The sequence below is a fragment of the Amphiura filiformis genome, chromosome 6 (genome assembly GCF_039555335.1).
Source record: "Amphiura filiformis chromosome 6, Afil_fr2py, whole genome shotgun sequence".
Taxonomy (NCBI): domain Eukaryota; kingdom Metazoa; phylum Echinodermata; class Ophiuroidea; order Amphilepidida; family Amphiuridae; genus Amphiura; species Amphiura filiformis.
Genome location: NC_092633.1, coordinates 5,185,504 through 5,213,176, shown reverse-complemented (window position 1 = coordinate 5,213,176; position 27,673 = coordinate 5,185,504). Strand labels below are relative to the sequence as shown.

The window sequence follows — 27,673 nt, the reverse complement described above, 5'->3', positions numbered from 1 at the left end:
ACGGGTTTGGTTTTGACTCACCGCTGCATCCATCGTTTTTTGCCGCATTTTTTCTGCTTTTTCTCTCACAACGCTTGCGGTAAGCTTTTATGAAAGAAATAGTGTCTATAACAAATGCTTTAACCATATAATTGGTATAATTGGTACTCAGTGCTCAGAAGGAATGGTATACGACTTGTCAGGCAGGCAGAACTGATTGCACACATTCGCTAACAGTTTATCTTATGGTGAAGCATTTTCACTGAAGTCAAAATTTCTGATCTATTAGACATCACAAACGAATATGACATTTCACAATTTAGAAATGTGTTATCACATTATCATTCATACTACTTGTGATTTCCATATTTTCTCTTATTAGTCTTTTAAATTGCCCTTATCATACTAAGCAGTCATAATGAGCATGATGTATTTTATGGAAGCAACTTTTTAGCGACATCACCAGCTATGACTGAATACTGCTACCGACATTTGATCACTTGCAATTTTTCTTGTCAGTCAAGGCGACTGCTGGTATAATATGGGTATCATAGATCAGAAATTTCAACATCAGTTGTAGAAGCTAATGAAGTAGGATATTGGGCTATTCCCAGTTTAAATCCATACACCCCCTATGGAAGACATCTTAATCTCCTAAACAGGGAGTGTGAATATCAAATGGGGTTACTTGAATTGGTAACTCTAAATGTACACCTCCTTCCATAGGGGTTGTATGGATTTCAACTGGAATAGCCCAATATAAGACTATTAGGGTAGTTAAGTATGTAGTCCTTTTCTGAAATAAATGAATAGAGAAATAGGTGTAGTAACATAAAGATGCAGTAGTATATCATATTTACAAGCATATTGTCATATTTCTGTTGAAATCCATACACCCCTGTGAAAGACATTACCTTAATCTATAACACCAGGAGTGTCGCTTTCAAATGGAGTCACCCATTCAGGTAACCCCAATTGAAATTCACACTCCCTATGTGGAAGATTAAGTTTGTGTTTTTTATTGGAGGTGTATTGATTTCAACTGAAATATCCTAGTTTTCCAATGATATAATTCAATAAGCTCCATTTAATATTCAAGTAGCTCAAAATTTGATTTGGGATGAGTGTTTTGCACCCAGCAAATACAAAGGTCATTGTTTGAATGTTGAAGCATATTGGGGATAAGGAACTGTGTCCTATAGAGATTGGCTAGTTTGAGATCCTAGTGTGTAAAGGTCATTATTTGAGTGTAGAAGCATATTGGGGTTAAGGAACTGTGTCCTAGAGATTGGCTAGTTTGAGATCCGAGTGATAGCATCATGTAGTCTGCATCTCCAATGATGTTATTTGAAAGAACACTTAATCAAAAAGTTAGTAATTCTGTAATTGAATTAAAGTGTAGATAAATAAGTTGGTTAGAAGCAATTATTCCTTTTCATATATTTTCTTTTACCTTTTCTTGCATTGTAATTAGAAGGCTTTGCTATTATTAATACACAAAGCACATTTCAAATGCTCTTATCCATTTCCCTAACAAGTGTTAGCTCAGGTTCACTGATTAGTCCTGATAGTAGTAGCAAAAGAGATAAAGCAAATTATTGGTGTCAAAATATTTTGGTTCTGTATCCTTTAAGAACGTAGAATTGAGGAAAAACCATTTTGATTTTAGAATTTAGGTACATGTTTGTTTCTGAGGAAAATGTAATTAGTGCAGTAAAGTAACAATGTATTATAAGGCAACACTTTAGTATGAGTGAAATACTAAATGAAAAAGGGAAAATAGAAGTAGACACGTATAAGCTGATTCAATAATTCAGAACAGAGTGCATTGTGGGTAAAAATATTGGATGTGACACAGGATAAAGTAACACAATCTCCCACAGACGCCATGGGAATGAACTTTGATCAAATATTCCTATGATATTTGTTTGTTATATGAAAGTTCTGTGGGGACAATCAGATCCAACAATTGGTAAAAACATATCAAAAGCTTTTCTGTAAAGTGCAAAATTTGTTGTCATTGAAATACTCTGTTAATCTGTCTGTGATATCCCACCAGATTTTTACCCACAATGCACTCTGTTATGAATTATCAAACTGTACCAACTCCATACAAATAATAGGATTTGAAGTATGAGATCATGACACTGCAGAATTTACCACTAATAACATGCCTCTCTTTATGAGAATTTCCAGCTGCAATGAAGTGTTCAAGACAAACATGTTATTAAAATAGTTCCATCAAAACAAGTTTGCAAGGATATACAGTGAATTGTACCTCATATTTCTAGGAGACTGTTATTTCAATTAGGACTTACACTTTGTGCACATACAGACATTGTAAGCATCAAACCTCAATTCCCATCACAATAAGTGAATGGCTTTTTAATTCAGTTGAAGTTGACAATTAATTGCTTTGTTAATTGATTCTATGAAAAGTTCAAGTGCAAATTGTGATATTTCTCATGTGCTGCCTTGTGTTGTTTGTCAGTATTGTTATTGGTAGTTAGTGAGCAGATTTTGCAAAGGTATCTCTGTACTTAATATTAAGACCAGAACATACATGAGGCAGCCTTTGGATACACCTTGTTTGCATCTGAACTTGACGGTCATATACCCTTTGTTATGGAAGCATGTAAAGGACATCCAAGACATTGACAGCTAAAGCATCTTGACATCTAAATATTTTGTAATGAAATGATACAAGGCTGTGTCGAGTTACAAGCATGATAACACATTGGTATTGAGGGGGCTCGGTTCAGCAGTCTTTCATGTAAACATCTTGCAACATATGAAAATTTAACTATTTGGTGAATATTTAAGAATAGGGTTGCTACCTGGAAGCTTTTAGATTAGAGTTTGTTTTATTATTAGGGTTAGGATTAAGATTAGGCTTTGGAATAGTAGTAAATGTAGAATAAAAGTTAGGATTAGGACTCATCGGGTAGTATCCCTTATTCTTATATTAAATCATATAACAAATCATAGCATCACCAAATTGTGCATGAACTTTGAACAACATCATGCATGTCCTGTACAGGCTTCCATACATACCCCTGGCTTCATTAATACAGGGTGCTATAACTCATATTGAAAAAAAGTTTGGCCTTACTAATAAAATATGTACTCACTAACTTAACTCAATCATTAAAGTGTAATGAAATATGTATTGCTTGCAAATTGAACCATCTTCTAATGGTTTACAAGGTACAGTCAGTCTACTGTGAAGTACAAAGTACCGACATGGATGCACACATTGTGCCGACTTTGCATGCATACCTGCAGCAGAGACGCAGCACTGTGCACTGTTTACGCGCTGTATACACGCGAGTTGTCACTTTGTACTTCAGAGTGGACAAACTGTTGAAGGGTTTGAAAATTTGTACACTTTACAAAAATGTGCATTTTAATTTTCACCATAATTTGTGTGTGTTGCTTCAATATACAAGAGAAGCAATGCGGAGCACTAATGTGATGCTCAATTGTAGTCTAATGCCCATATCATGCTAGGCAATCGCAAGCAGCAAGAGTTTTTTAAATACAATTTCCATCAGAAAAGTGGCTGTTGATATAATATATCAATCAGAAGTTACCAGAGTCCCTAGTGTCCAATTGAAAACAGTTTGACTGGAAGGCAACTTTGACGCTACATTTGCACAATCGCTACAAGCGTTTGTCCACTAGCGATTTTTTGGTTGCACACTGCAAATGCTGTTATGATATGGGTATTAACACCAGTATTTTGGAATTTCACTGATAAAAGGTTTATCATAGGTGAAAAAGAAGAGATTAACAGCAAACAAACATGCACAGTTGATAATGAAGGTCAATCATTCCATGAAGTACTCAAGACAGTTGTTTTGTTCATGCAACACAATTTATGCGATGTTAGACATGGGCAGTTGAAAAGTCCTTACAAACCACAGGAACTTTGCATGTTGGACCTTGATCTGTTCATTAATAATCTGTGTGTAAGAGACATTATAGTGTGATATGACAAAGTCTCATGATGTGAATTTTAGTCCTCTTTTTTTATAATAAGATATTATTATACAAGCTACTTCATATGTTACAATGTACTAATGACACTACATAACTTAAGATATAGACCTAATGACTGGAAAGGATGGATAAACTATTAAAGGAGATTAACCCTTGCTTATGCTAGCAAAATAGAGCATGGGTAAAGAATTTAGGTAAAAAAGATAGAAATAACTTGGACTCATAATACCTGACTCATGTTGTTTGCTGGGATCACATGTTTTGAGTTAGCTTGACAGTAACATTACACATATGTGTTTTAATAATTGGCACTTGTTTAAAAACTGACTTTGTTTTTGCACAAAAATGTTTTTGAGAGAAAGGCTCCTACATGGGTAAGGGACCGATCAACATTAAAGCTAGGAAGATGTGGGAATTCAGTTTAAAAAAAAAAATTTAAGGTAAAATGAAATTGTGCTCCCCCAACGCTTGCATTGCTCAGAAATACTACACACTACAATAACAAGTAAATGAGAAAGTAATAGCACAATGTGACAAGACTTGTGATAAAATTTCAGAGAAATGAATTGTCAGATTATAAAGAAATGGGGAAACCACTTGTACTATCTTCATGTGCCCTTGGATGAGTTGTATCTATCATCTTAGTGTAATGAAAACTTTGGGAGCCTTCAAAAATTCTCACTGTTATAATTCCATCGACGCTAAAGATTTGTACACTCAATCCTGATTTGCTGTCTGTGCTGGCTCTCAATCCATTGTTCTGTAACTTCTTTCACAAACATTCTTAAAATTAGAATTGTGGACTTACAAAACTGAGCTTACTTATAGTCTACACACATACACTATTGAAGCAAAATTATAATAAATTTAATAAGACAAGCATTGTGAGATTTTTTAAAAATTGTATAAATAGCAACATTTCATGGAAACATAATGCATTGGTTGTGTAAATTCTTGGAATACCTTTCACATGCAAGGAATTTGTGCATATTAAATCCAGAAATCACTTGCAATGGATAGCACAGATTTCAATGACGTTAAAAATAATCCTACCTTAATTGGTGTTTGATTTTGCCCTTTGAAACGCCTTAGTGGCAAAGCACCATTCGTCCTCTGTATATACCATGATATTCACAACACAAGGCAGGGTGTCCAATAAGAGCATGGTATGTGTTGGTCAGAGCTTAGGAATAATTTTTCCTTTCTGGGAACTATTGAACAAATTTCAGCAAATCAGGAAATTTCTGCCATTTTCAACAGTGTGTTTGTCACTATTAAAGGTAACCTGATCCTTGCTGAGGTATAAAAATAGCATTTTTAGGCACTAATATGAGTATTCGAGAACACAAATTGACAATTACACATGAAAATTAGAAAATAATGTGCAATTTGCCAGTCACTTCATTTATTTTCTGTTACTTCTTAACATTTTCTGGGAACTGTGTTCCCGCGTTACTGCCTTTTTCTATACCCTGGTGTTGGTACAATGATACAACTTGGTTCAAGTGTCAACCTATAAACTTGATTGTTATTTCAAAATCAATTTGTACCCCTCCTTCACATTGGTCAGAGCTCAGTCACTTATTGCTGCTAGTCACTGTAGTGTAATTTCAGCAATGAAGGTTTACCACATTGTACCTTGTTAAAAAATATCGGATGTAAATGAGCAAGATTCAATGCTGTAAAATCAGTATGTTAAATATGCCAGCTTTGTAGATCTCTTATAATATCAAGTTTGAAGTACTGTTCTACACAGGATGTATCAAAAATGCTTGGTAGTACTAATCAGTTTGCAATGATTACGGGTAAGACTGCCATTGAATCAAAATGTAACCTTTGATCCACCCGATTTGTAGATTTTGATAAGAAATGGTCATAAATTGGTGTCAGTTACAGAGCATCAAATGTGTCATTAGGAAGAATCAGGCTTTTCAGTAAAATTCAGACCTGATGGGTACCAATCATTTTGATACTGCCTGTATTTAGGCATAGAGTATGTTTCATCTTGGCAAGTAAGTGACATCAACACATTGAGACATTTGTTTAGCACACCCATGTATGCGGCATTTTAAAACTCTTGTATGTGTATGCCAGGGCTTTGATTGAACGCTCATGCTTTGAAGCTGCGCCCAATCAAATTGAGGACCTTTAACAAACAAATACAGATGTGGATGTTGGAGAGATACATGCAGGACACAGTTAACCTGTAATGTTATCTCTTCAGTGCATCCACATCAGCATCCTTACTAAATGTCATATTAATTAGTGATGCATGTTGGGTTGACCAAAAAATGTTGACTTAAAATTTGCAACCTTGTAAGACATCCAATTAACATCAATAACTGTCTAACCCTTCACCCTTTACTATTATCCTTTGAATTTTGAATTTCAACAGGAACTAGTCAGACAAAAGGCTGTGTACGAAGAGAAGAAAAGACTAGCAAGGGAAGAGAAACTCCGACAAAAGAGCAACAGGAAGAACAGAGGCGGCGAGAGGAAGAAGAACAGAAGAGACAACGAGAAGAGATGAGACAGGCTGCACTAAGGTTGGAGGAACAAGAGAGATTAAGAAAAACAAAGGCCCAGGAGGCTGCTAGTCAGATGAATGGGTCAGTACCATCAGGGTCAAAGGTTGGAAGCAGGTTAGTATTCACTTATGTGATCATCTTTGGACATGGCTTGAGTAATCTCATTCCCTAAAACAAGGTTGCTGAACTATGTCCGAAGACATGAGATGCATTTTTATGGATTGTGTAGTGAAGGGATTCAAGTTTTGTTATAAAAGTTGTGAGGGAAATTGTAGGATTTAGAGTGAAAATTTCTAAATTCAAATTTGGAGGGAAATATTTTTTCCTCGTACAAGAAATACACTTAAATTATGCAAATGTTTACTATATTTTGAGTGAAATTTGACTTGTTTTCTCGAGAAATAAACGATCAACTGTGGACTCAACCGACTATACAGATAAGCTTTGGAAGTCAGCAAAACTTGAAACTTTTCATCATCTGTGCATGCGTGCATTTGAATTGCATTTGATCAGTTCACGTTAGTACTGTGTGTGTATGGATCACAATGTTGAAGGAAGACTAACCTATGATGTTTCCTTCACACAATTGACACAATGGATGGGTACTTTCAACAGATGAACCATACACCCACCAGTGTTTACTCTCTCTGGAAATTGGGTGCGCCAAATGAAACATTTTCTTCCCAAATTGGCCCAATTTTGTCTCAGTAATTCCCCAAATTGATTAATTGTAATACAGTATTGCAAATTTGTTTGCGCCAAAAATAATTTTCACTGGGCCAAAATTGAGACATACGGCCTCTGAGTAAACACTGGGTCAATGCTACATCATTGTGAATGGTGTGGTACATGAATTTCCTCAAACACTGCCAACAACTTACCATAACTGGCATCTAAACTGCTCAATAGCTCAACTCAGTTTTGTGTTAACTTGAGTACATGAGAAATCATGCATCAGGTAGGCACAATTTCGGTAGAGCAATTATTGTATTATCTGGTTGAAAGGTCAATGGAACTTGTGCACTGTGACAGGAATTTCTTGGTATGCACCATCAACTCATAATCTCATCCCCAAAGGAACATACATCCATACAGATAGACCAGTAAGTCTATGGCAGGCTTCCTCAAATAGATTTGTTGAAGCGCCACATGAAATTAAAAAAAAACTGCAAAGCACCACTCAATGGCTGCGAAGTCGCCGGGGGAGTCATAGGGGGGGTTTTCTCCCTCTGAAGCTATTGATTTTTTTTAATTTGAGGTGCAAATGCCGCCATTTGGTGCAACATTTTGTACTATTTTAGCATGTTTTTACAAGGATAACATGGGAATCACATTGTTTATTTATTTATTTTTTTAATCTAAACGGCGCCGCGCGCCACTCGGAAAGCCACGGCGCGCCACATGTGGCGCGCGCGCCACTATTTGCGGAGCCCTGGTCTATGGAGTATAATTATACTGTGTCTTTGGGTATGAGAGATGCATCTTGTTAAACACACATTGTGAAGGATTTTTGAGGGTGTGGTGTGAAATGATTTCTGTTTGATGTGCTGACTGCAGGTAATATGTTTTCATTGCACAGTGTTATCACAAATACAGAGTAGTAGTAATACTTTGATCAAGCTCAAATAGGCAGGACACCCATTATTCGGAATTATTATCATAATTATGTAGTATCTTGGCGTAGATTATTCATCCAGTAATTTAAAACTTTTTAAAATTAAATCAAACTGTAAATAAATTGTTGGTAACTCACTTTGCTACATTGCTTCTGATATGATGTGCCTGACTTCATCACCACCACCAATCATATGCCTGATGAAGTTTTCATGTTATCAAATGCAACGTAGCAAAGCAAGTTGCATAAAATTTATTTCTAGTATTTATTTAATTTGAAAAAATGATAATTACATAGTGATGTTGAACCTTAAATTTGAGAAGCATGGATAGATGGCCTGCATCTCATATACAAATTGGGTCTATTCTCACAAGCATAGAAAGAAAACTATCTCGCAATTCCTGCTGATTTGGAATTCCTGCGGATATGGAACTGATCAATGTATAACTAGTTACTCTTATCATAGAAGTTATCCTGATATGAAGAAAAACAAGATTTTAAATGGTTTATCTTTGTAGTTGTCATAATCATCATCATTATCATGATATCATCATTTGAGCCAGTCCAATCTACCTGAATTCCAAAATTAGCAGAAAGTATTATCCAAAAATAATGAATATTATAATGTTGGCTAACATTTTTTAATTACACAAATACACCCAACACATACCAGTAGTGCTGCTTAATTTTCCTTCTCTCTGACCCCTTCATAATAGACAAGACATAATCAAATTCTAATGCAGCTAAAACCCTTTAAGGCTATTAGATAGTATCTGATTAATTTCATAACAACTGTGGTATTTTCTTATAAAAGCCAAGGAGGGGACCTTGTAGACCATGTGTGACATTTGTCTGAATGAATCTATTATAACTGGATACTGAAATTTATGGAATCATAAATTGACACCATTCAAGTTTTTGCTGTTTGAATATATAAAATAGTATAGTTTTTGGAAGGTTTTGGAATTGTTGGTTGAGAAGTTAGCAGTTTACCTACATCATACTAAAAGTCATAACTATCAAGAAAAAATCACAAGAACTGTCCACAGTTTGCACCAAAGAAGTCCCGAGTTCAAGGCCCGGCAATTCACAAACAGCTTTATGTGCGTTTGGTTTCTGGGCCATACTCGCTCTCATAGGTTTTCCCTGATACTCTGGTTTTCTTCTGCATCACTTGCTTTCTTCCCCAAGTATATTGTTTTGCAGATAATGGGGTAAATTGCTTGAGTATCCAAGAAGCACCAATAAAATCCAACTACCCAACCCACGATTCAGTGTAGCCAAATGTTGCAGAAACAACTTGAAATCAAGTTGGCTCAAGTTCAAGTGGTAGAAATTTGACACAGGGTATGTCAGGGACAATAAATCACTTTCTATTGAAATTGCCCCAAAAAAGCAAATTTACTCTTATCAATAAGCTTCCATGCCCCCTGTGTAATGGAATTGAAGTGTTTGTAATCTCATAAGATATGATTTTCACCTCAGACCTCCATCCACAACCCTGTTATGACTGATTTCTTCAGAACGTGTCACATTTTGAAATGTAGAAAAGTAGTTGGGTCATTATAGATTTTGCGATGCTACCACAGATTTATGATTTAGTAGGTCAAGCTACAATTTTTATTTTTATTGCTCAGTATTTCAAGAAATTGTGACTGTTTGAAATGTTTTTGTTCACAATTTATCAATTACTTGATAAGTCTGCTTGTAGGGGAGACCATAAAAACTATCACAATTTCACCAACTGCACAGTATTACAGTTTTCATACTCTGTCCATGTTGAAGTTAGCATTATGTCAGCATACATTACGGGCACTCTGATATGACTGATATATTGCTAGGCAAGCTGGATAGAGTATAGAATTGCCACTGACACATGCTGTGCCTACCATTAACTGCCCCCACACCCACACTCAATTGAGTGACTTACCGTAACCACCGGGTATAAGCCCACCCCCCTAGATGGGCGATTTCACTCAAAAAATGGGGTGGGCTTATACCCGGGAGGGCTAGTATATTATGAAAAAAAATTAAACATTTTTTTTAAATTTGTATAATATTTATGCCCGATTTTTTAATTAAAAAAGGTGATCATAATAAAGTTATCAAGTCAAGCAAAACATGCACAGTGTCATTGTATTAGCAGTCATACACAGATCACAACCCCCCACCACCACCAACCACGCCAGTATCAAAAGCTAAAACCGGCTCAAGTTTGTGCTATGCATGTACCAGTACATGTACAATAAAATGTTTTCAATTATGCTCCCAAACCACTTTTTCCCAGACCGGAGAAGGCCCCTGTAGAAAGACCACGAGGCCCAGGCCCAGGTATAAATGCCCAGGGTTTAGCTAATGCCACGTGCTTAGACCATGCAGCCCAGCCAGGCTATTCAGCCAATCAATACTCGGGAGGGTCACTGCATGGGCGGAGCATAGAAGCATGCTGTAAATCAGTCCGGGAAATTTGATAGAGCATAGGTCATTGATATGCAAAACATTTGATTGAACATTGAAACAATAACAAAACATTGCCAATTGATAATGGTGCAAATCCAGGTGCATGACCTTTCATGGTCTTGTTTTGACATGTTACGATATTTTATTATGAAATGCATGAATGGGGTTGTTAAAACAAATTCAATTGGGATGCTATTAGAGTAAACAAACACAGGGACAGACTTTTTCATGTTTTCTTGCTTACATTCTTTTTCAGTAAAAAAGGATAATTAAAAAAAAGACCTGCTACCGTCATAAATATTTTTGTGTACTTTGTGCTTTTTTGGTCAAACAAAAAAATGGAAAAATGACTAACATTAAAAAATTGAATCAGACAGTACAGGACAACCTTGCAATGCTATCAATTTATTTTGATGCAATCTAGCGCAATGACTTGGTTGTCGTAATTTATCAAACATGTTCTTGTTGGTGTTTTGTTTACTTACAAGTGATTAAATTTTAATGCCAATTTCAGCAAGTGGGCGAGGCTTAAGGATGTTATAAACTGTCCAAAGACATGTCTACTGGGCGGGGCTTAAGGGCATACCTGGAGCATCGGCGTGTGGTCTATAAGATCGCAAGTTCCAGCAAGCTGAAACCAGTTTGGGTGATATGGGGAAATACCCTAGCTGCTCACATATCATTATCGTAACTGCGTTCACTGTAGCTCACTGTTGTTTATAAATTTGAGCATAAATTGGCATAATAAAACTTCAAAATAAAGAGGAAAAACAAACTTAAAATGAAATTATTCAACAAGATTTGTTCAAGAGATGTCATATTTATTCATTCACCATTGATTTGATGGTAGTATTTGGTCAAAATTAGCACTGGGCTTATACCCGAGTGCACCCTAGTTTCTCAAATATTTTGTAAAATAGGGGTGGGCTTATAACCGAGAGTGGGCTTATACCCGCGTGGTTACGGTAATATCATTATGAGTCGGCAGAATGCTGAATAGCGATTTGTTTCTTGGTTAAAATCACTATTTTACATTCAGCCAAACTCATAAGAATATGAATGAAGTCTCCATTCAGGTCACACATAACAATCACATTCTCATCACTATTTGAGTGGACTGGTTTCTCACAACCACTATCATATCAAACAAAACACTGGTACCATTTCACAAAACCTTGAAACACATCATAAATGAGAAAAACCCATAATATGTACTTGAGCCCAAAATTATATGGCTGTTTCAAAACCAAAGCTTGATTCATACTCTGATTGCTTGCAGTAAGCAATTAATCGATATCTGATCATTTGGGCAAGTCGTAGTTTGTTCCACGAGAAAGTATGATGGTGCTGACTGAAAAAAAGTCAACCATGGGACAGTTATGATGTGTTGATAGGATAGGACCATGATATGGATCACACTGGTTTTTGATTTCACTTGTCTAAATATGATGAGAATGTTTTTTATCTTAATCACTCACGCCCACCAAACACTGCCTGCCTGCCTGCATTGCCTGCCTGATTTACCTGCCTGTTCTAGACGGAGACCCTTGTCGTCATATTCCTTTAACGATTCACAGCGAAGACCGCCCTCTTACTCACGTGACATGTAAGTGTCCTTCATTTCTAGGCAACAATTTCTGTTACAAGTTTCAAAAACAGGTTGCTGATTTAATTGAGGTAAGAAATGTAATGTATGCATAAGAGGTGCACTGTAACTGTAAAGTAGGCATTTGTTGTCCTTTGCCGATTTTGAAACGTTTCAATTGTGTTTAAATTTGCATTTCTATTCTAATCTTCCTGACATTTACTTATGCACATAATATAAGGAATATGTTTGACATTCATATTTTCGCAGTACCTGCTTGGACTGAGAAAAACACACAAATAAATGTATCATGAACATTTGCACTTCTACAGCACCTGTATTTTTGAAACTTGATAAGAAATCCTGCCTTTCTTATATTCAACAAATAATATTTTTAAATTATTATAATGATTTTCCCCCTCCAGCATAATTTAGTAGTTGCTTTATACACAATTGGTGGTGGGATTCCTGACCGGCACTAAGCACACATTTATCCAATCTGGGCCCATTTCACAAAGACTTACAATTGATGTTAAGGCTGATTTAATAGGGGTTTATATGTAGTACTGGTAAATCAATCATAAGATCAATCTTAAGGCTTTGTGGAATGGGCCCGTGATGTTGAATAATGTAATATTTTAGTTGAATGGACATCATCAGATGTACATGTATCAGATTGTATATTCAATTGAATTCAAGTATCTCATCAAATTTGAATATCGTTTTGTGTATAGTATCATGTTTTCTGTTTTCACTTGTGTATTTACTTTTTTTTTAATTGTATATATTTTGAGAAACATTTTATTTTAAATGTTGTCATATTTATTGTACCTTTCTGTTGTTGTGCTTTCATTTTAGAAGTATTTGTGGTTAATTGTATTTTATGATATAATATGACAATTAAGAAATCTGTTTACTATTATGTCTTGTTGAATGGCTACACAAGTGTTAATCATCCCATAATTATTGATTTTTCAATCGTTCATTATAGAGGGTGTCTTTTTATAACTTTTCTGTTGAATCAATGTCCTATCTATGCAATGTTTTTCACATGTACTTACATTTCTGTGTCATTCATATCATATTAATATCTTTGTGTTTGTTCTGTCACCTTATTACATAAATTTTAGGACAAAGTTTGTTCAAACTTTAGGTCAATTTTTTGAAATTTTAGATCAAATTATTGAAATTTCAGGACAATTTGTTAAAATTTTAGGACAATTATGTAAATAGTAGGTACAATTGGTGAATGTGTGAAGGAGAAACAGTGGAGTGGTACATTGATGTGTGGAGAGTGGAATTCATAGCTTGATATTCATGCAAGAAATTGTGTTGACCTAATTCAGGCCATCCATATAGCATGCCACATTGATACCCTGCATATATATATATATCTGCTTGCTTGCCTGCTTTGCTCACTTGCTTATATGTAATTGCTTCATTCTAGTATGCATCATGTAATTGGGTTTGCATAATCAATAAACAGACAATCTGAAGAAAGTGCTCGTTGTGCATGTTAGTTGCATGATTGCCTGGTTGAAAACTGTGCACTCATGATGAAATCTTGTTTGTATTCTGCAAATCCATAAACTTGTTTTTATTTCCTGTTTATTTTCCATCTCATTCTAGTGAATCATCTCAGTCACCACCTTTCTTTGCTCCCACCCCTGAGACCCCTCCATACAAACAGCCCACCCCTGAGACCCCTCCATACAAACAGCATCCATTCACAGAGAAAGTTGAGAAAACTAAACCACCAGTGCCACTTCCTTCGCCAAGAAAACACTCCCATGAAGAACCTGTGTCCAAAACAAATGAATATTTCCCCCCAGGAAGTCCTGTAATGAGACATAGGGCTTATACCGATGTGGGTCAGATGGATTATACCAATGCAGATGAGGAGGCAGAACCACTGGATGAGGATGATGGGAGTGAGGTGGATCCTCCTCTCAGCCCAGTGATGCGTCATCGCGCATACACAGACATAATGCTTGAGGTTAACATGCCTTCTCAACAGTCTGTCCCTCAAAGTATGGACGACACATCTATTTCTTCCTCCCCATCCAGTCCATCCCTAAAACAAAGATCCTTCACGTTCACTCTTGATCCCAATCAGCGCGAGCAGAATTTCCCATTTCAGTCATTCATACCACGTAGCATACCGGACCCACCACCCACAAGGGCACCAAAACCGGCACCTGCCATGAGGCACAAATTCCCCGAGACCCAGATGCGAATTCACATTGATCCCGATACCATGACCCTTCACCATGTTACTGTGGAACCATCTGTACAACATCGCAGTGCTCTTCCTCAAAACAGTCCATTGCTTCAACATCCATTGTTGTAAGTGTGTTAAACCTGCTGCATGCTAGCCTGCTGCACATCTAGACCTGATCCAAAGAGATATTCACAGCATCCTACAAAGAGAATAAGTGGTGGGCTGGTTCCCATTTTTTATACCAAAATTTCATAACTAGACTTATATAGTTTAGCTCTTGGGTTTTGAACATTGTTATAAATGCATGAGGTTCCTATGCCTAAATATTATACAATCAAATACCTAAGAGTTTCATTATTAACAATGCGGTATGTCTCCCAGTCTGTGTACATTTGTATGCGAACTTACTGACATTAGTTTGGGCTCAACTGGTGGAATAGGCTCACATCAATGTATCATAGGATGATGTGAATATCTTCTGTTGGAATGTTCGGGAGTTTCTAGCCGCCTTGCAAGTCTTTGTGAAATTGCATGTGCAAATTTTAACTGACTTCATAATCCATTGCCTGTGTTAACCATAATATTTTAGAAGCTTGATAGAACTTTGGGGTTGTTTTTTGTCTTGACACTGATTGCACAAAGAAAACTTACTGTTACTGCCTGGCCTTGTCATGTTACCATGGGAATAAAGCTTATCTATGATTACGAGCATGATGGTGGATAAAAATGCATGCCAAATCAAAACTACTCCCCATTCCAGAAAAATACAGCACTATTTTTTGGGGATTAAAAAAAATATTATCAAGTTCTGCCAAATGAAACATAACTCAATCCTAATCATTCATTTAGTCCTAATTAGAGATAAAAGAAAAAGTTCACTATTTTGCTAATTTCTTGAAAAAAGAGCCAAAAGCGTGCATTTTCAGTATGTTTTCTGATAATGGAGGCACAAAAATCACAGACTTGGAATAAAGCATTCAACATCTTGAGTATATGCCGTAATTTTCACTTTTTGTATCGCTTTAATTAAATGGTTGGTTATAAGAATGAAATATAATTGTAAATTTAAACTTATGATCTCAACACAAAATTAAGACGTACCTCAAATTTTCGGTCACAACTTTGACCTTCATCTGGAGACTGGCAACCCAACTTTGGGATCAGTGACCTTTTGGACACTTGACCCCAAAACCCGGTCGTACACTCTGGGTAACTTGTATCGGCCCCCGTCGCGGTTGAGAGATGGTTGGTTGACTCTGATGTAAATTGACTCCTTCACACCCCTTTCAAAGTATCTAGCATCCCGGTCGAGGATTTTGACCTCATCCAAATCAACTTGGTGGCGGGGATTCAATGTGGATGTGCTGGGAGACTTCCGACGAGGTAGTACTCGGACGACGGTGTTCTGAGAATCTGGTTTTCAAAGATCTTTCAGTCTCACCAATGTAAGATTCTGAACACTGGCCCAAGAGGGTTTTCCCCTGACAGGGGATGTAATAAATTGGTCCGTAATGTCTTTCTTCTCAGTTTTGTCTTTAGGTGAGACAAGTAGCTGCCTCAGAGTTTGAGTGGGTTTAAAACAAACTCTGATGCCGTAGGTGCCAAAGATTCTTCGTAAGGCTTCGGAAGTTCCTTTAACGTGAGGGCAAAACTACTTGTCCTTTTGTCTCGACGTTTGTATTTTTCAGGTTACTGTTCTTAGATTTCCCTTCTTTCGCTTTCTTAGCTTTGTCAAAGGACCAGTTCGGATAACCGCACTTCTTTAATGCACTGTTAATGTGCGATTTCTCCTCCGCTATGTCCTCTTGCTCAGATATGATACTGTCCGCTCTGTGGTGAAGAGTCTGGATTACACCCAGTTTATGCTGGACAGGATGAAAGAATGAAATATGTCTTTTCCCAAATTTAGAATGCATAAACTGAAATTAGTCTTAGTACAAGTCTATGGGCTTGATTGTACGAAAAACACCCTAAAAATGCATGTTTTGGGCCCTTATTTCCAAAAATTGGCTAAATATTAAAATTTGACTTTTATTGCTAGCTAGGACAAACTAAAGGATTAGGATTTAGACTGTGCATTGAACTTAATGGGAGTGAATGGCCCTGTGGTTAGGGTATTCATCTCTGCTGCATGAGGTCATGGGTTCAATCCTTGGTGGCATGCAGGGGTATTGGAATTAGGGGTAGGTAGTATAAAATTGATTGGTAATATATCTAAAAATTCAATTTGGACTTCTGTTTTTCCCATGGTACATAATAGAATTTGGTAAATGAAACAAGTGTGTGCTTCATCCTTTGATGTCATCTGTAGGTTCCACAATAGAGAGCCATGCCTGTACATGCCAGTTTTTGAAAAACGGGGTGTTAGTAGAGATTTAGCCCCTGACTGTCCAAATCCATCCCTGTACTGTTTGAATATTCTCAATATAAGTACAGACATAGCTGATGAATGCAGTTATGAAGGGAGTGATCTGATTCGCCTGTCAACAAAATGTTATTCAAATTACAGTAAACAAACAATAAATCCTACAACTTTGCATGTGTCCTGCTAGCAATGCCTAATTTCTTCATACTAATTTGCTTGCATGCTAACTTGATGGCCTACAAACAATAAGCTTGCTTGCCTTGCCTGCCTGCCTGCTGTCAGCTTTCTTTCTGCTTAACTAGTCTATCCATGTTGCCTAATCCCGTGTCTCACATACAGCCGGAAAAACTCTGATCCCCTGTCTAATGAAGATGAGGAAATGTTGCGCTATTTGTTTCCTCCGTATCCGTAAGTTGCTTTTACGCATGCCTGCTGATTTTAGCTTACTAACTCTGCTTATGATGAGGGAAATTTCAAATTTACAGACCTTCAAAAGATTTGAAGATGACATATTTCACTTCTTAGGTTAGGATTCAAGCTATTAAATTAATTTGTAGTGATGCTTAAACTTCACATTTGAATCATCAGTTATCAACAGATTCTAGATGTTGTCTCAGTGTCTTTGATATGTGTATTGTCTGTCTTTGTCGTATTTGAACACAAACAAAAATTGCTGACGAATGCACAACACAAATTTCATCTTCAAATAGGGAGCATACCTTTTTCTGGAAATAAATTGAAGTCATTCTCAATTCTTTTGCAACCAAAAATGCATACATTGCCCAGTGGTTCAAACTGTTGAATTTGATTAATGATTTGGTTAATAATTAATATTCTGGGGTGCATTTTTCAAAAGGGGTGTTAATTAGAGGCAAAAAAAGCTTACAAATTGGAGCAAGATGAGTAAAATACAACTTCTGAGCTCAAATTCAATATGGCGGCCCACATTGACAGCTTATTTATCCATTATGCAGGACATTACTCCTACATTGCATCTGTAAGTGCATTTTTATGCAAAATGTGATTTATTTAGTTCTTTAAATGATAATTCCACTATAATTTGGTAATGACCTGGATGGAAGTTAAAGTAAGATTATGCTTTTTGTGTATGCAATTTTGTGATAACGACATCCAGCAAATACCAGTTTTAAGTCTAAATCCAAATAAATCCAAAATTTATTATTTTATTATTATAAGCTTACATGCTGCAGCATGGAATTTCCTGCATTCCGTTAACTTTTCCTTTGAAATATGTATGGGGTAGGTAAAAAGGATTTAGTATGAAAATAGTGTAGTCATACTAGTTGTAGGAAGAAAATGGTTAGATCATTTGAGAGGTAGGTGTCACAACACTATACTGATACCATTTATTTCTTGACCTCAAATACCACCAGTCGAACAAGTAGAAAACCCCAGGTGAACAAAATGTAAGTTACCTGAAATATTTACTTTCATTAGACTTTTTGCCTTTTATACCCTCTCTTCTGTGTGTTTGTTATCTCTGGGACTGGTATATTTCATATATTTCATATATTTTGTATTCGACCATTACCCTTCATTGGAATCTTCAGCATGTATAACTCCCTTTAACTTACCTACCCTTTGTGTGTTGGTGAACATCTAAAGTTATACAAATTATGATCTGTAGTCAAATGGTATGTCTGTATTTCCGGTGATTTTACTATATATAATTTGATTTTCTTGCAAGTGAAATTTTATACTCTGGTTCTATACTCTAGATTCAATTTTTACTTGCAACTGTGGAACTTGCTTATTTCTCTTTATTGTTGAAATATTATTACAACAAACTATTTTGGTAATCTCCAAAAGCTTTCCCCCCCCCCCCCAAAAAAACAACTCTGTCATCACATTGTCAATGCCCAGGCTCGTATATTCAAACATGCAATTGTGAATTCATGTTGCACATGCACATTGATGACGACATAAAGATATTTCTAGTGTATCTTACTAAAGTAACCTCAGAGTGTTGCTGCATTACACAGACACAAGTGATCCTTTTGTGCCGTGTGTGTCTGTGTAATGAAAGTGGTCCATTAATGGAGAAGAGGGGCACTACTATCTTTGTAAATGATAGTGATAATTCTGAATGCAACTTCATCATTTATGCCCAGGATTACTTGAAAGAGAAAATGAAGTTCTTTTTCTCTTTCTGGAGATACCAATTTCTCATGGTTATTTGGAGTGAAGAAGTGCTACTTTGGTTTCACAGCCCCTTTTTGGTCTGAATTGTTTTTTGTTTTTTGGTTGTTTTTTCTATAATGCTGCATTGTACCTGTATGCTTTTAAATTGTGCCATGTCTTAGCTTTTGTACTATTGTATGTAAATGCCAATATATAGTCTGATGTTTTGCATGCATTTTACCAGTGTGGTAAAAAAGCAGCAAATTTGCAGCAACGGAAGATGCAAACTTTTGCAGGAGTAACAAAATGTCAAGAAGAAAGATGAAGTCGGAAACTAGCTTGTCATTTGGGAAGAAATTCCCAGCAGAGAGCTAAAGTTTGCAGAGGAGGACAAAAATTGTGTTTGTTGCAATGAAATAACCCACACACAAAACATGAGACTATATTTTGGCCGTAATTGTGCTAGTCATTTTCTCTTTATCTCTTGCTATGTGTCATCTGTATAGGGAAGCACCTGCTGATCCACCTCCGCCATCCCCCATACATTCCTCTTCTCAAGTCACTCCTCCTCAGACCGCCCCTAAGCCTGCTGCAAGGGCCGGCTTTGAGAAGGGAGGATCATTGAATCGCTATAAAAATAAGTAAGTGTGCTAGCAGCTCTCATTATGCTCAATGTTGTAAGTAACCATTGAAAAGAAAGAAAAATTTGAGTTATAATTGGTATAATTTTTCAAGCATACACTTATGGTTACTTAAACAATTGATGCGGAAAATCGTACTGCTTTCTGTTCTGCATGATATCAATCATGCACTTTTTGTTCAAGATTCACTGAATGGATGCATTGGATTATTAATACTCACGGATGATGCATATTCAAATATCTGGGAAGGGAATTTTCTGCTTTGCACATTATTGGCATGGTTGATCATTTAGTACACATGGAAGGGGGAGACATGCACACTAAGTGAACACTTTCCACCTAAACACTTTGGATGAAATCAAGCATCAAGAATTATTTCCTCAAATCAAGCTCGACCAGATAAGCATGTAGAACCATTTATTAAAATCGGTCAATCTGTTTCTGCACTGCAGTACTCAGTGTTCACACACTCAATCTATTGGATCAAATTATTTATTTAACTCGGCAGACTTGTGCTAGCTCTGTGGCAAGGTGCAACAATATTGTGCCATAATGATCTGAAGTCCTGTTCTTGCTAACTGGATCAAACTTTTGCTAAAATGTGAAATTGTCATGATTAGCTCTACCATGTCCATCATCAGATTGGTATATATGAAAACTGGATCATATGTGAAATACTGGTGATGGCGACTAAGTCTTTACAGAGTGAACACTGAATACTACTCTTCATGTCAATGTTTGTGTTGCCATTGTTATGCTCATTGTTGCTTGTCATTTTTGCATTGTATTGTCTTGCTTTGCTTTCATCTTTGTCTGTAGACACGCATTGCCACCACCCATACCAGCACCTCGTGCCAAAACTAAGCTATCACAATCTCTCTCTTTGGATACTGTGTAAGTCACATATAATCAAAGACGGAATTAAAAAGACTAGTTTGCGTCTGACGTCAGGCCAAAGGCACGGCGTGATTGGTTGCTGACCTGCGCAGTACAGCATTTTTGGTCTGGTTGACAGGACGTCATATGCAAACTAGTTTCTTAATTCGGTCTTGAATTACAGTGAAGTCACTCCAGGGTTGCCAAATGTTTGCAAGGTTTTATTTAAGCACGTTTCATAGTCAATTTCAAAACTGCCCGATTGAAAAGCTTGCAAATGTTTGCTTTTTAACCTTTATTATATAAGTTTTTGAATCCAGGAATATAAAAAAAAACTGCAAAACTGCTTGGATCTGCAAATTTTTTGAAAAATTATACTGCTAAAATACTACTTTGTAGTATCCGTAGTGCAAAAAAACTTGCAAAAATCAGTTTTAACTGCCACAACATTTTGATTTGCACATTGATGTAACCAAGCAGTTTCACATCCATTTGCCTTTGGATTTTACTAAGTTTAAAAATCATTTTTATCATCCTTTTTCTTCAGACTTTGTGAGATTTTATGTTTATAGCACAAATAAATAGGCGTATCACATGATATGTGCCAGAGTTGGTAACCCTGTAGTTGCTTACATTTAGCTGATGCTCAATTCAAATCATTTCACTTCTTTTGTTCAACAATAAAGAACTGCACATGTATTTATTATATTTCTTAGTTATTATCTTTCCTGGGTGAATTCATATTATTTAGAGAATAAAGGTATTGTTTTAGCAGCTGGAGTGTATCTCTCTTCTCATATAACACGGGCAACATCATTATTTTTCACCACATTATTTTATGCCAAAAATAATGATGTCGCCTGTGTTTTATGAGACGATAGATGCACAACAGCGGTTAAAAACAATACCTTTATTCTCATTCTTAAACACTTCAATTCAAATAAAACTATCATAAGTATTTTAATCAAATTAAATCCTACATTTTACAAGGAATTACCTAGGGCTTAAAATCGATCAGTCCTGTTGTTGCTATGCACCTCCAATTGGTTCAAATAGCGAGTATGTGTATCGCGTCGATACACACGTGCTGGATGGTGTTATATCGTGTCATATCACACGGGCAAGAACCAATAAGATTGCAGGAACGTTCTCAAGTGTTTAAGAATGTGTAATAGAAGTGGAGGTGTTTTGCCAATTCTCAATTTATCAACAATTACTTAAGTTCCCATTGCCATGCAAGTAATTGTTAAGAACAATGAAATAGATATTTTTAAGATCTCCAAACTTTGTTCTGTATTGTCTTGTGTTTACTGTTTGTCTGTGTAATGTTGGTCTGTTTTGTCTTTGTCTTTGTCTTGTCTTGTTACTATTGTAGAAATAAACCCAGACCCGTGTCGTTAGGGGCCTTTATGGCCAATGTAGGACACCTTGACAAGTAAGTGAAATTTATGAGATAATGACAAGAAAATTTAGGTTTGGTAAAATCTAGAAGCATTTTAAGGTAAAGAGCTTTGTGAGAGTCTCATACACATGCTCATGGAGTACTTCTTGAGAATGATTCCTGACATAACATTTCTGACAGGGAAACTTCTTACATTAAATTTATGTTCTTTTCAAAAACTAAATAACTAACTGATTGACTGTTTGCATCTTTTTGGTTCAAGTGTTAATCATACAGGATAATATAGTAATGTATTCTTTTAACTTTGTGAAAAGTATGAAATGGGTGTGCTTATTTGTTGGGGGAAATCATTTTTACCTGAATTTGTTATATTTATATTAGTAAGTTTTTTAGTAAGTTTAAGTGTACATGATTGTGACCTGAATTTTGTATGTGTACCTCACTTGTATTGTTTTAGTTTTTTGTTACCATTTTCTATAGTGTTTTACAAGTTTCATCAGTGTAGAGTAATTTGCAAAAAGAATTGTTGATGATCTGTTTTGTTTTTATTTCAAAGACATTATGTAAACCAGTGGAGTTCTTTTAACATTTAATGGTTGTGTTGTTTGAAAATTTCAAGGGGAGATGTATTTTCAAGTTATAATTATATTATTTTGAAACTGATTAGTTATTCTGAATGCTTTGTTAATATGATATTATACATAAAGCAGCCATTTCCAATGCAAGTTTGCTGTTTTCAAACAATGGTATGAATATGTTTTAATCAAAGAAATTAGCCAGGAGAATTTGGACTCTGTATAGCCCAATGGGTAACACCATAGGGAATCTGCCCACTGTATCATCACTGGAGATGGAAATAGTAAGCCTCCTTCATTTTCAGCAAATGCTAAATTTTAACAATAATTGGTATCTCAATACATGAGTATTACAAAGTAGCATCCGTGTGTGATACATGCACAATCAAAGTCAGTGTATCTGTAGGGTGCAGTAAGTTTGTGCTGCATCGCGCTACAGATGCTCCACCTTTGATCGTGCATCTATGATCTATCACACGTGGGCGCTGTCTCGAAGAAGCCAGATAGACTATAGTGTGCTTAATAGTATTAGCCCAGCATATTACCACCTTGTGTAAACAAACACACACTTAAATTCAAAGTTAACTAGAGGTGCATTGAAATCATCTTGGAGCTACACTATATCCCCCTCCATGAACAATGGACAAAGATGGAACAGAGGAGTTCAAATTCCCTGGTCTAATACATCAGGCCAATAATAGCATTGAGTACTGAAAAGTCATTAACTGTTAATGATTTTGTTTGCTGTGATAATTAACCGTATATGTTTGTTTGTTTTTGAATCATTGCTTACCGTGGTTACCTTGGTTACCTACCTACCCATCATTGCATGTGGATTGCATTGCCTTGCATGTTTAACAGGCCTAGACCGTTATCATCTGCATCTTTTAATGAAAACATTGTCAGAAGACCGGGCTCTCTTGAAATGTAAGTGGTTTATTTAAACCGTAAGTATTAGCATTGACAAGATCAAGAATATAGAAATCAACTGGGCACTTCGTATTCATTGTAATGATGCAATTTCTTAACATAAAAATAGTTTGGCAAGTTTTTAAGCATATGAATCTTAAATTGGATTAAAAAGTACAGCCATAGCACAGGATATCATATCACATGAGATTCACAAAGCATGATTTATCAAGCTTGGAAAGAAATGTAGCATCCAAAAATATTTGCATATTTGCTGCAAACAGAGGTACAACAAACACGTTATTTGTACTATGACGATCATGATGATGCTCCAAAAATGAAGATGTATACAAATTGTTCATTTGATTTCAATGCTTCCTGGTCTGGAATGCTATTTCTTTTGTACAAAAGCTGGTATTATTTTGATCCAACTCAAGGAGGATGGTGACCATCATGGCAGGTGGAATTTTCAACTAAAACTAGAGTTTTTTCAGTGATCATTATGTGAGACAAGTGACTGAGAATACCTTAAGAGATAGGAAGCAACCCAGTGATCAATTGTTATATTATTAATCAACACTTATACACTCAACAATGAGCACAGCGCCTAAACAGCTAACTGTATTAAAACCAGCTGTGCTACAGTAATTTGATTCATGCCGTGAATGACTGAGATATATATGGTATTAAAAGTACAAAGGTGAACCAGATATGATACAATGTTGTCAAAAGACTGGAGTGGTGCTTTCTATCTTTTTTAGGTTTATTTGTCTCAGATAATTTTTTTAAATTTAGCCAAATAATTTAGACATGACAAAACTACATTAGCTAGCAGAGAAGAATGGCATTCTCTTAGCCATGGAGCATATACAATGCTTACACACAGAAGTGGGTCCTGATTGGCTAAGTCAATCATGCCACAATCATAACTGCAGAACGGTAAAATATGTTTGGAGTCAAAGCTTTGTTCACAACTTATGAAGAGTTACAAAGTGAAATCAAAGCCGTGCGGTATGTTGCTTATAACAGGGTGTGTGTGTCGATCATTGCAAGAGAGTGCTGTTCTTCTGTGCCAGCTACTATATATCATTGGTAAAACTTGACTTGCTCATCACCTATGTTTAGAATATACATTCTGCTGTCTATTGAAGGGTTAGCATTTATGTTTATAGGGGTAGTCATTAGCATTTTGCATTCAGAAGGGTTTTAGTTCAATATTTTTTGTAGATAGTCATGTAGCTAATTCTTTGTTGGCATTGTATTGTTTTTACCCAAGTGGCCAAAGGAGAGCGTTGAGAAGAACAACAGTAGCGGGTACTGAAAATTACAACGACCATAACAGGGTTAATAATAAGTAAGTATTGGATTATTGGACAATTCATGTGAGCACATTATTATTTTATAGGTAGATTAGTTGCTTATTAACACTTGAGCAAGTTTAACTTACAATGTGAAACTACGGTGAAATTGCAATAACAGTGTAGCTGATAAGAGTGTACAAAATAATACTGTACAACTTATTCTCACTTGTCCGTTCAAAGAGTTACATGTCAATTCATCATTGTATACCTTAGTTACTGGTTCACCTTTGGTTTCGACACCTGTTAGAAACCCATTGACATAGTGTTGTGTGATCATTTTGATTGTGGTTCCGAACACAGATAGTGTGAACCAGTTGACCTGGCAACAATCGATTTTGATGTCCGATGTATGATATTATGGCCATTATTTTATCCATAAGATACTTCAAACCAGTTTTTCTATTCAGTTTTCCTTAAATAGCATGATTTAAAGAAAAACTATCAACTTTTTACCCACATATTGGAAGTTGTTTTCATCAAGGTAGAGTACACACTCTAGACCACAAAATGGATATGGTGTTTATTTGCAGTAACCAATTTACACCAACTTTGTAACTATGTACAAAAAAAAGGCTGGTTTGGGATAATTCATAAAATCTTAATGCCATCATTGTAGGGGAGATCTTTGCAATGTGTACTATTTGTGGTCAAATATTTTGCTATTTTGCTTGTGTTTGCATCTCTCTAATGCACTGTGATAAAATCCTGACATGTAGTAAGTTGCTTCTAGCATTTCAAAGATTGAAATCTACTATTTCTTTACTCTTTCAGTGGTGCACATAATGGCAATGGTCAACTTCCAAATGGTAGGCTACCAGAAAGACTAACCCGACCAAGTCAGCATCCACCCCCACCACCATCAACATCACCGCCATCCGATGGAGGAGGACCCCCACCAACACATCCCAAACCAGGCAATATCTCAGCAGCAAGACATGAAGCACAGATGGCAAGGAGGAGACAAGAAGAGATGAAACAGATGACCAAGCATCAACAGAAAAGTGCTCTCAGGGAATTTGTCAAGGTATGTAATATGTAAACAATAAACAATGGATTTATAAAGTATTATTGTTGCCAAAGAATGCAAGAAGTAAAGGAGGAAAAGAGGCAACAACAAGACATCAAAAAGACTAAAGATTGGGGAAGAGGTGTGTTTTGAGGAGATAAGAAACTCTTGTGCATTGATTTGGAAAAGTCAGTATTTTTTAAATAGACTTTAATGACTTACTTAAACATGACAACAACATTTGAATATGCAACTACTACTTGCTGTTTATTGTGGTCTAAACAAAGACATTTTGTTATGTAATATGCTTTTTTTTCAGAGTCGGAGTCCTACAGGAGCACCACCACCACCCCCTGGTGAAAACGTTCCCACCACATCACCTCTCACATATAAGGACACAACATTTGGCAGCATCAAACCTAGATCAGGTATTCGTAATAAAAATTATTTATATTAGGAGTTATATTCAATTTCCAATTTCTAGAAGTAGGATATTAAGCAGATATAATTTAAGTAAGTACTAAGAAATTGTTCTTGTGCATCAGTTGATCAGCATACAGGTTCATTAAAGGTGTGTGACCAGATTGACAGCCTCATCCATTTTTCTCTTCAAAACAGATTTTGGTATCAGAAGAAAGCTCATATTTTTCTTTTTACCTCAAATATCGCCCAATATATGTTTCGTTTAGATGGTGTGAACAAAAGCGTAGTATGTACTATGATGAGGCATTATTATACATACTTTTGCTTCTCTTATCAAAACCGTTGGAGCAATGCAACTCAAAATTTGGAAACGGATTATTTTGATGGGAGGCTTCATTGTAAGATAGAAAACAGAACATGAAAAAATCTTACCACTCACCTTTACATAGGATCCCAAAGTCATTGCAATATGGTACATCATACTTTCTTGTGAGCTGCATTGTTTTCCTTGATCATACTTGTAGACTGATACCTGTCAATTTGTCTTGGTATTCTATTTAAAGCTTTTAATATAGGCAGTGGGAAACCAGCTAATTCCGATAAACCAAACTATACAGTGAAGCGGGAGATGTCCAAACTAAAGGAAGAAATGGAAAGAATAGATCAGCTTAAAAAGGTGAGTGTATATCATTTATGTTGTACTTGTAAGATGGTTATCTCATGGCCAATTTTACTGAGAATATGTTGATTGGCAGCTCATAATAGACAAGAATTATTTGTTTTCTTGTTACTGCGTGCGTAGGCAAAACACCAACTTATGCCCACGTATAATTCACAAAAGGATGTGTCGGTCACGCAATACCGTAAAACCCCGTCTACAAGCATATAAAGTGCTTCTGTTGAAAGCTAAATTATTCCAGGCGCCATTATGGAGTTTGAGCAAATAAATTACAGATCCAAGCATATAAAAACAAGTATTATTGTAAGACCAATCTATTGTATTGGTATATATACGCCTGATTCGTTCAAGTTAAGCTTTCATCAAAAACCCTATATGCTTGTAGACGAGGTTTTACGGTATGCTAAGTGTAGTTAACATAGGTGCTGAGCCCAGCTGTGTTTATGTCATTCTATATCAATCTACAATGTTTATGAGCTGATCACAGTAGTCCTACTTTTACCTCATCACTATGAAGATATTGGTGTGGAATGGCAGGTCAAGGCCATTCAATCAAGGTTATAATGAATTGTACAGCAGGTGTTATAATTTGACCGTCCTCCTTTAAGGCTAAATACCATTAATTGCCTATTGCGCAGTTTTCAATGACAAATTGTTACATTTTTAGGGAAAGAAAGGCAATGGTTGAGGTCCAATGCCCTTTAATATTTCCTAAACCTTTTAAGACAGAGATGTCACTTTTCAGGAAATTTCCTGATTGCAGGAAATTATATGGAAAATTGACTGATTTCAAGAACATTTTTGCTCTACCCTTCCTATGTAAAAGAATAGGGAAAAGTGCATTTTCAGGTTTTTCAGAAATTGTGACAACACCAAGTGGCATCTGTGTTAAGGTCTTTTGGAA

At 36.1% G+C, this 27,673-nt stretch overlaps 1 protein-coding gene across 1 annotated transcript in view; it reads left to right on the top strand.

Annotated features, from left to right (window-relative positions):
* Positions 1 to 27,673, top strand: part of LOC140154869 (DISP complex protein LRCH3-like) — a 118,053-nt gene that overhangs the window by 69,704 nt on the left and 20,676 nt on the right. Inside the window, 11 exon segments of the mRNA XM_072177518.1 lie at positions 6,377 to 6,448; positions 6,451 to 6,623; positions 12,122 to 12,190; positions 19,404 to 19,538; positions 20,358 to 20,432; positions 21,790 to 21,849; positions 23,253 to 23,318; positions 24,577 to 24,654; positions 25,433 to 25,685; positions 25,987 to 26,095; positions 26,654 to 26,766. Of these exon segments, the coding sequence (XP_072033619.1) occupies positions 6,377 to 6,448; positions 6,451 to 6,623; positions 12,122 to 12,190; positions 19,404 to 19,538; positions 20,358 to 20,432; positions 21,790 to 21,849; positions 23,253 to 23,318; positions 24,577 to 24,654; positions 25,433 to 25,685; positions 25,987 to 26,095; positions 26,654 to 26,766 (1,203 nt within the window).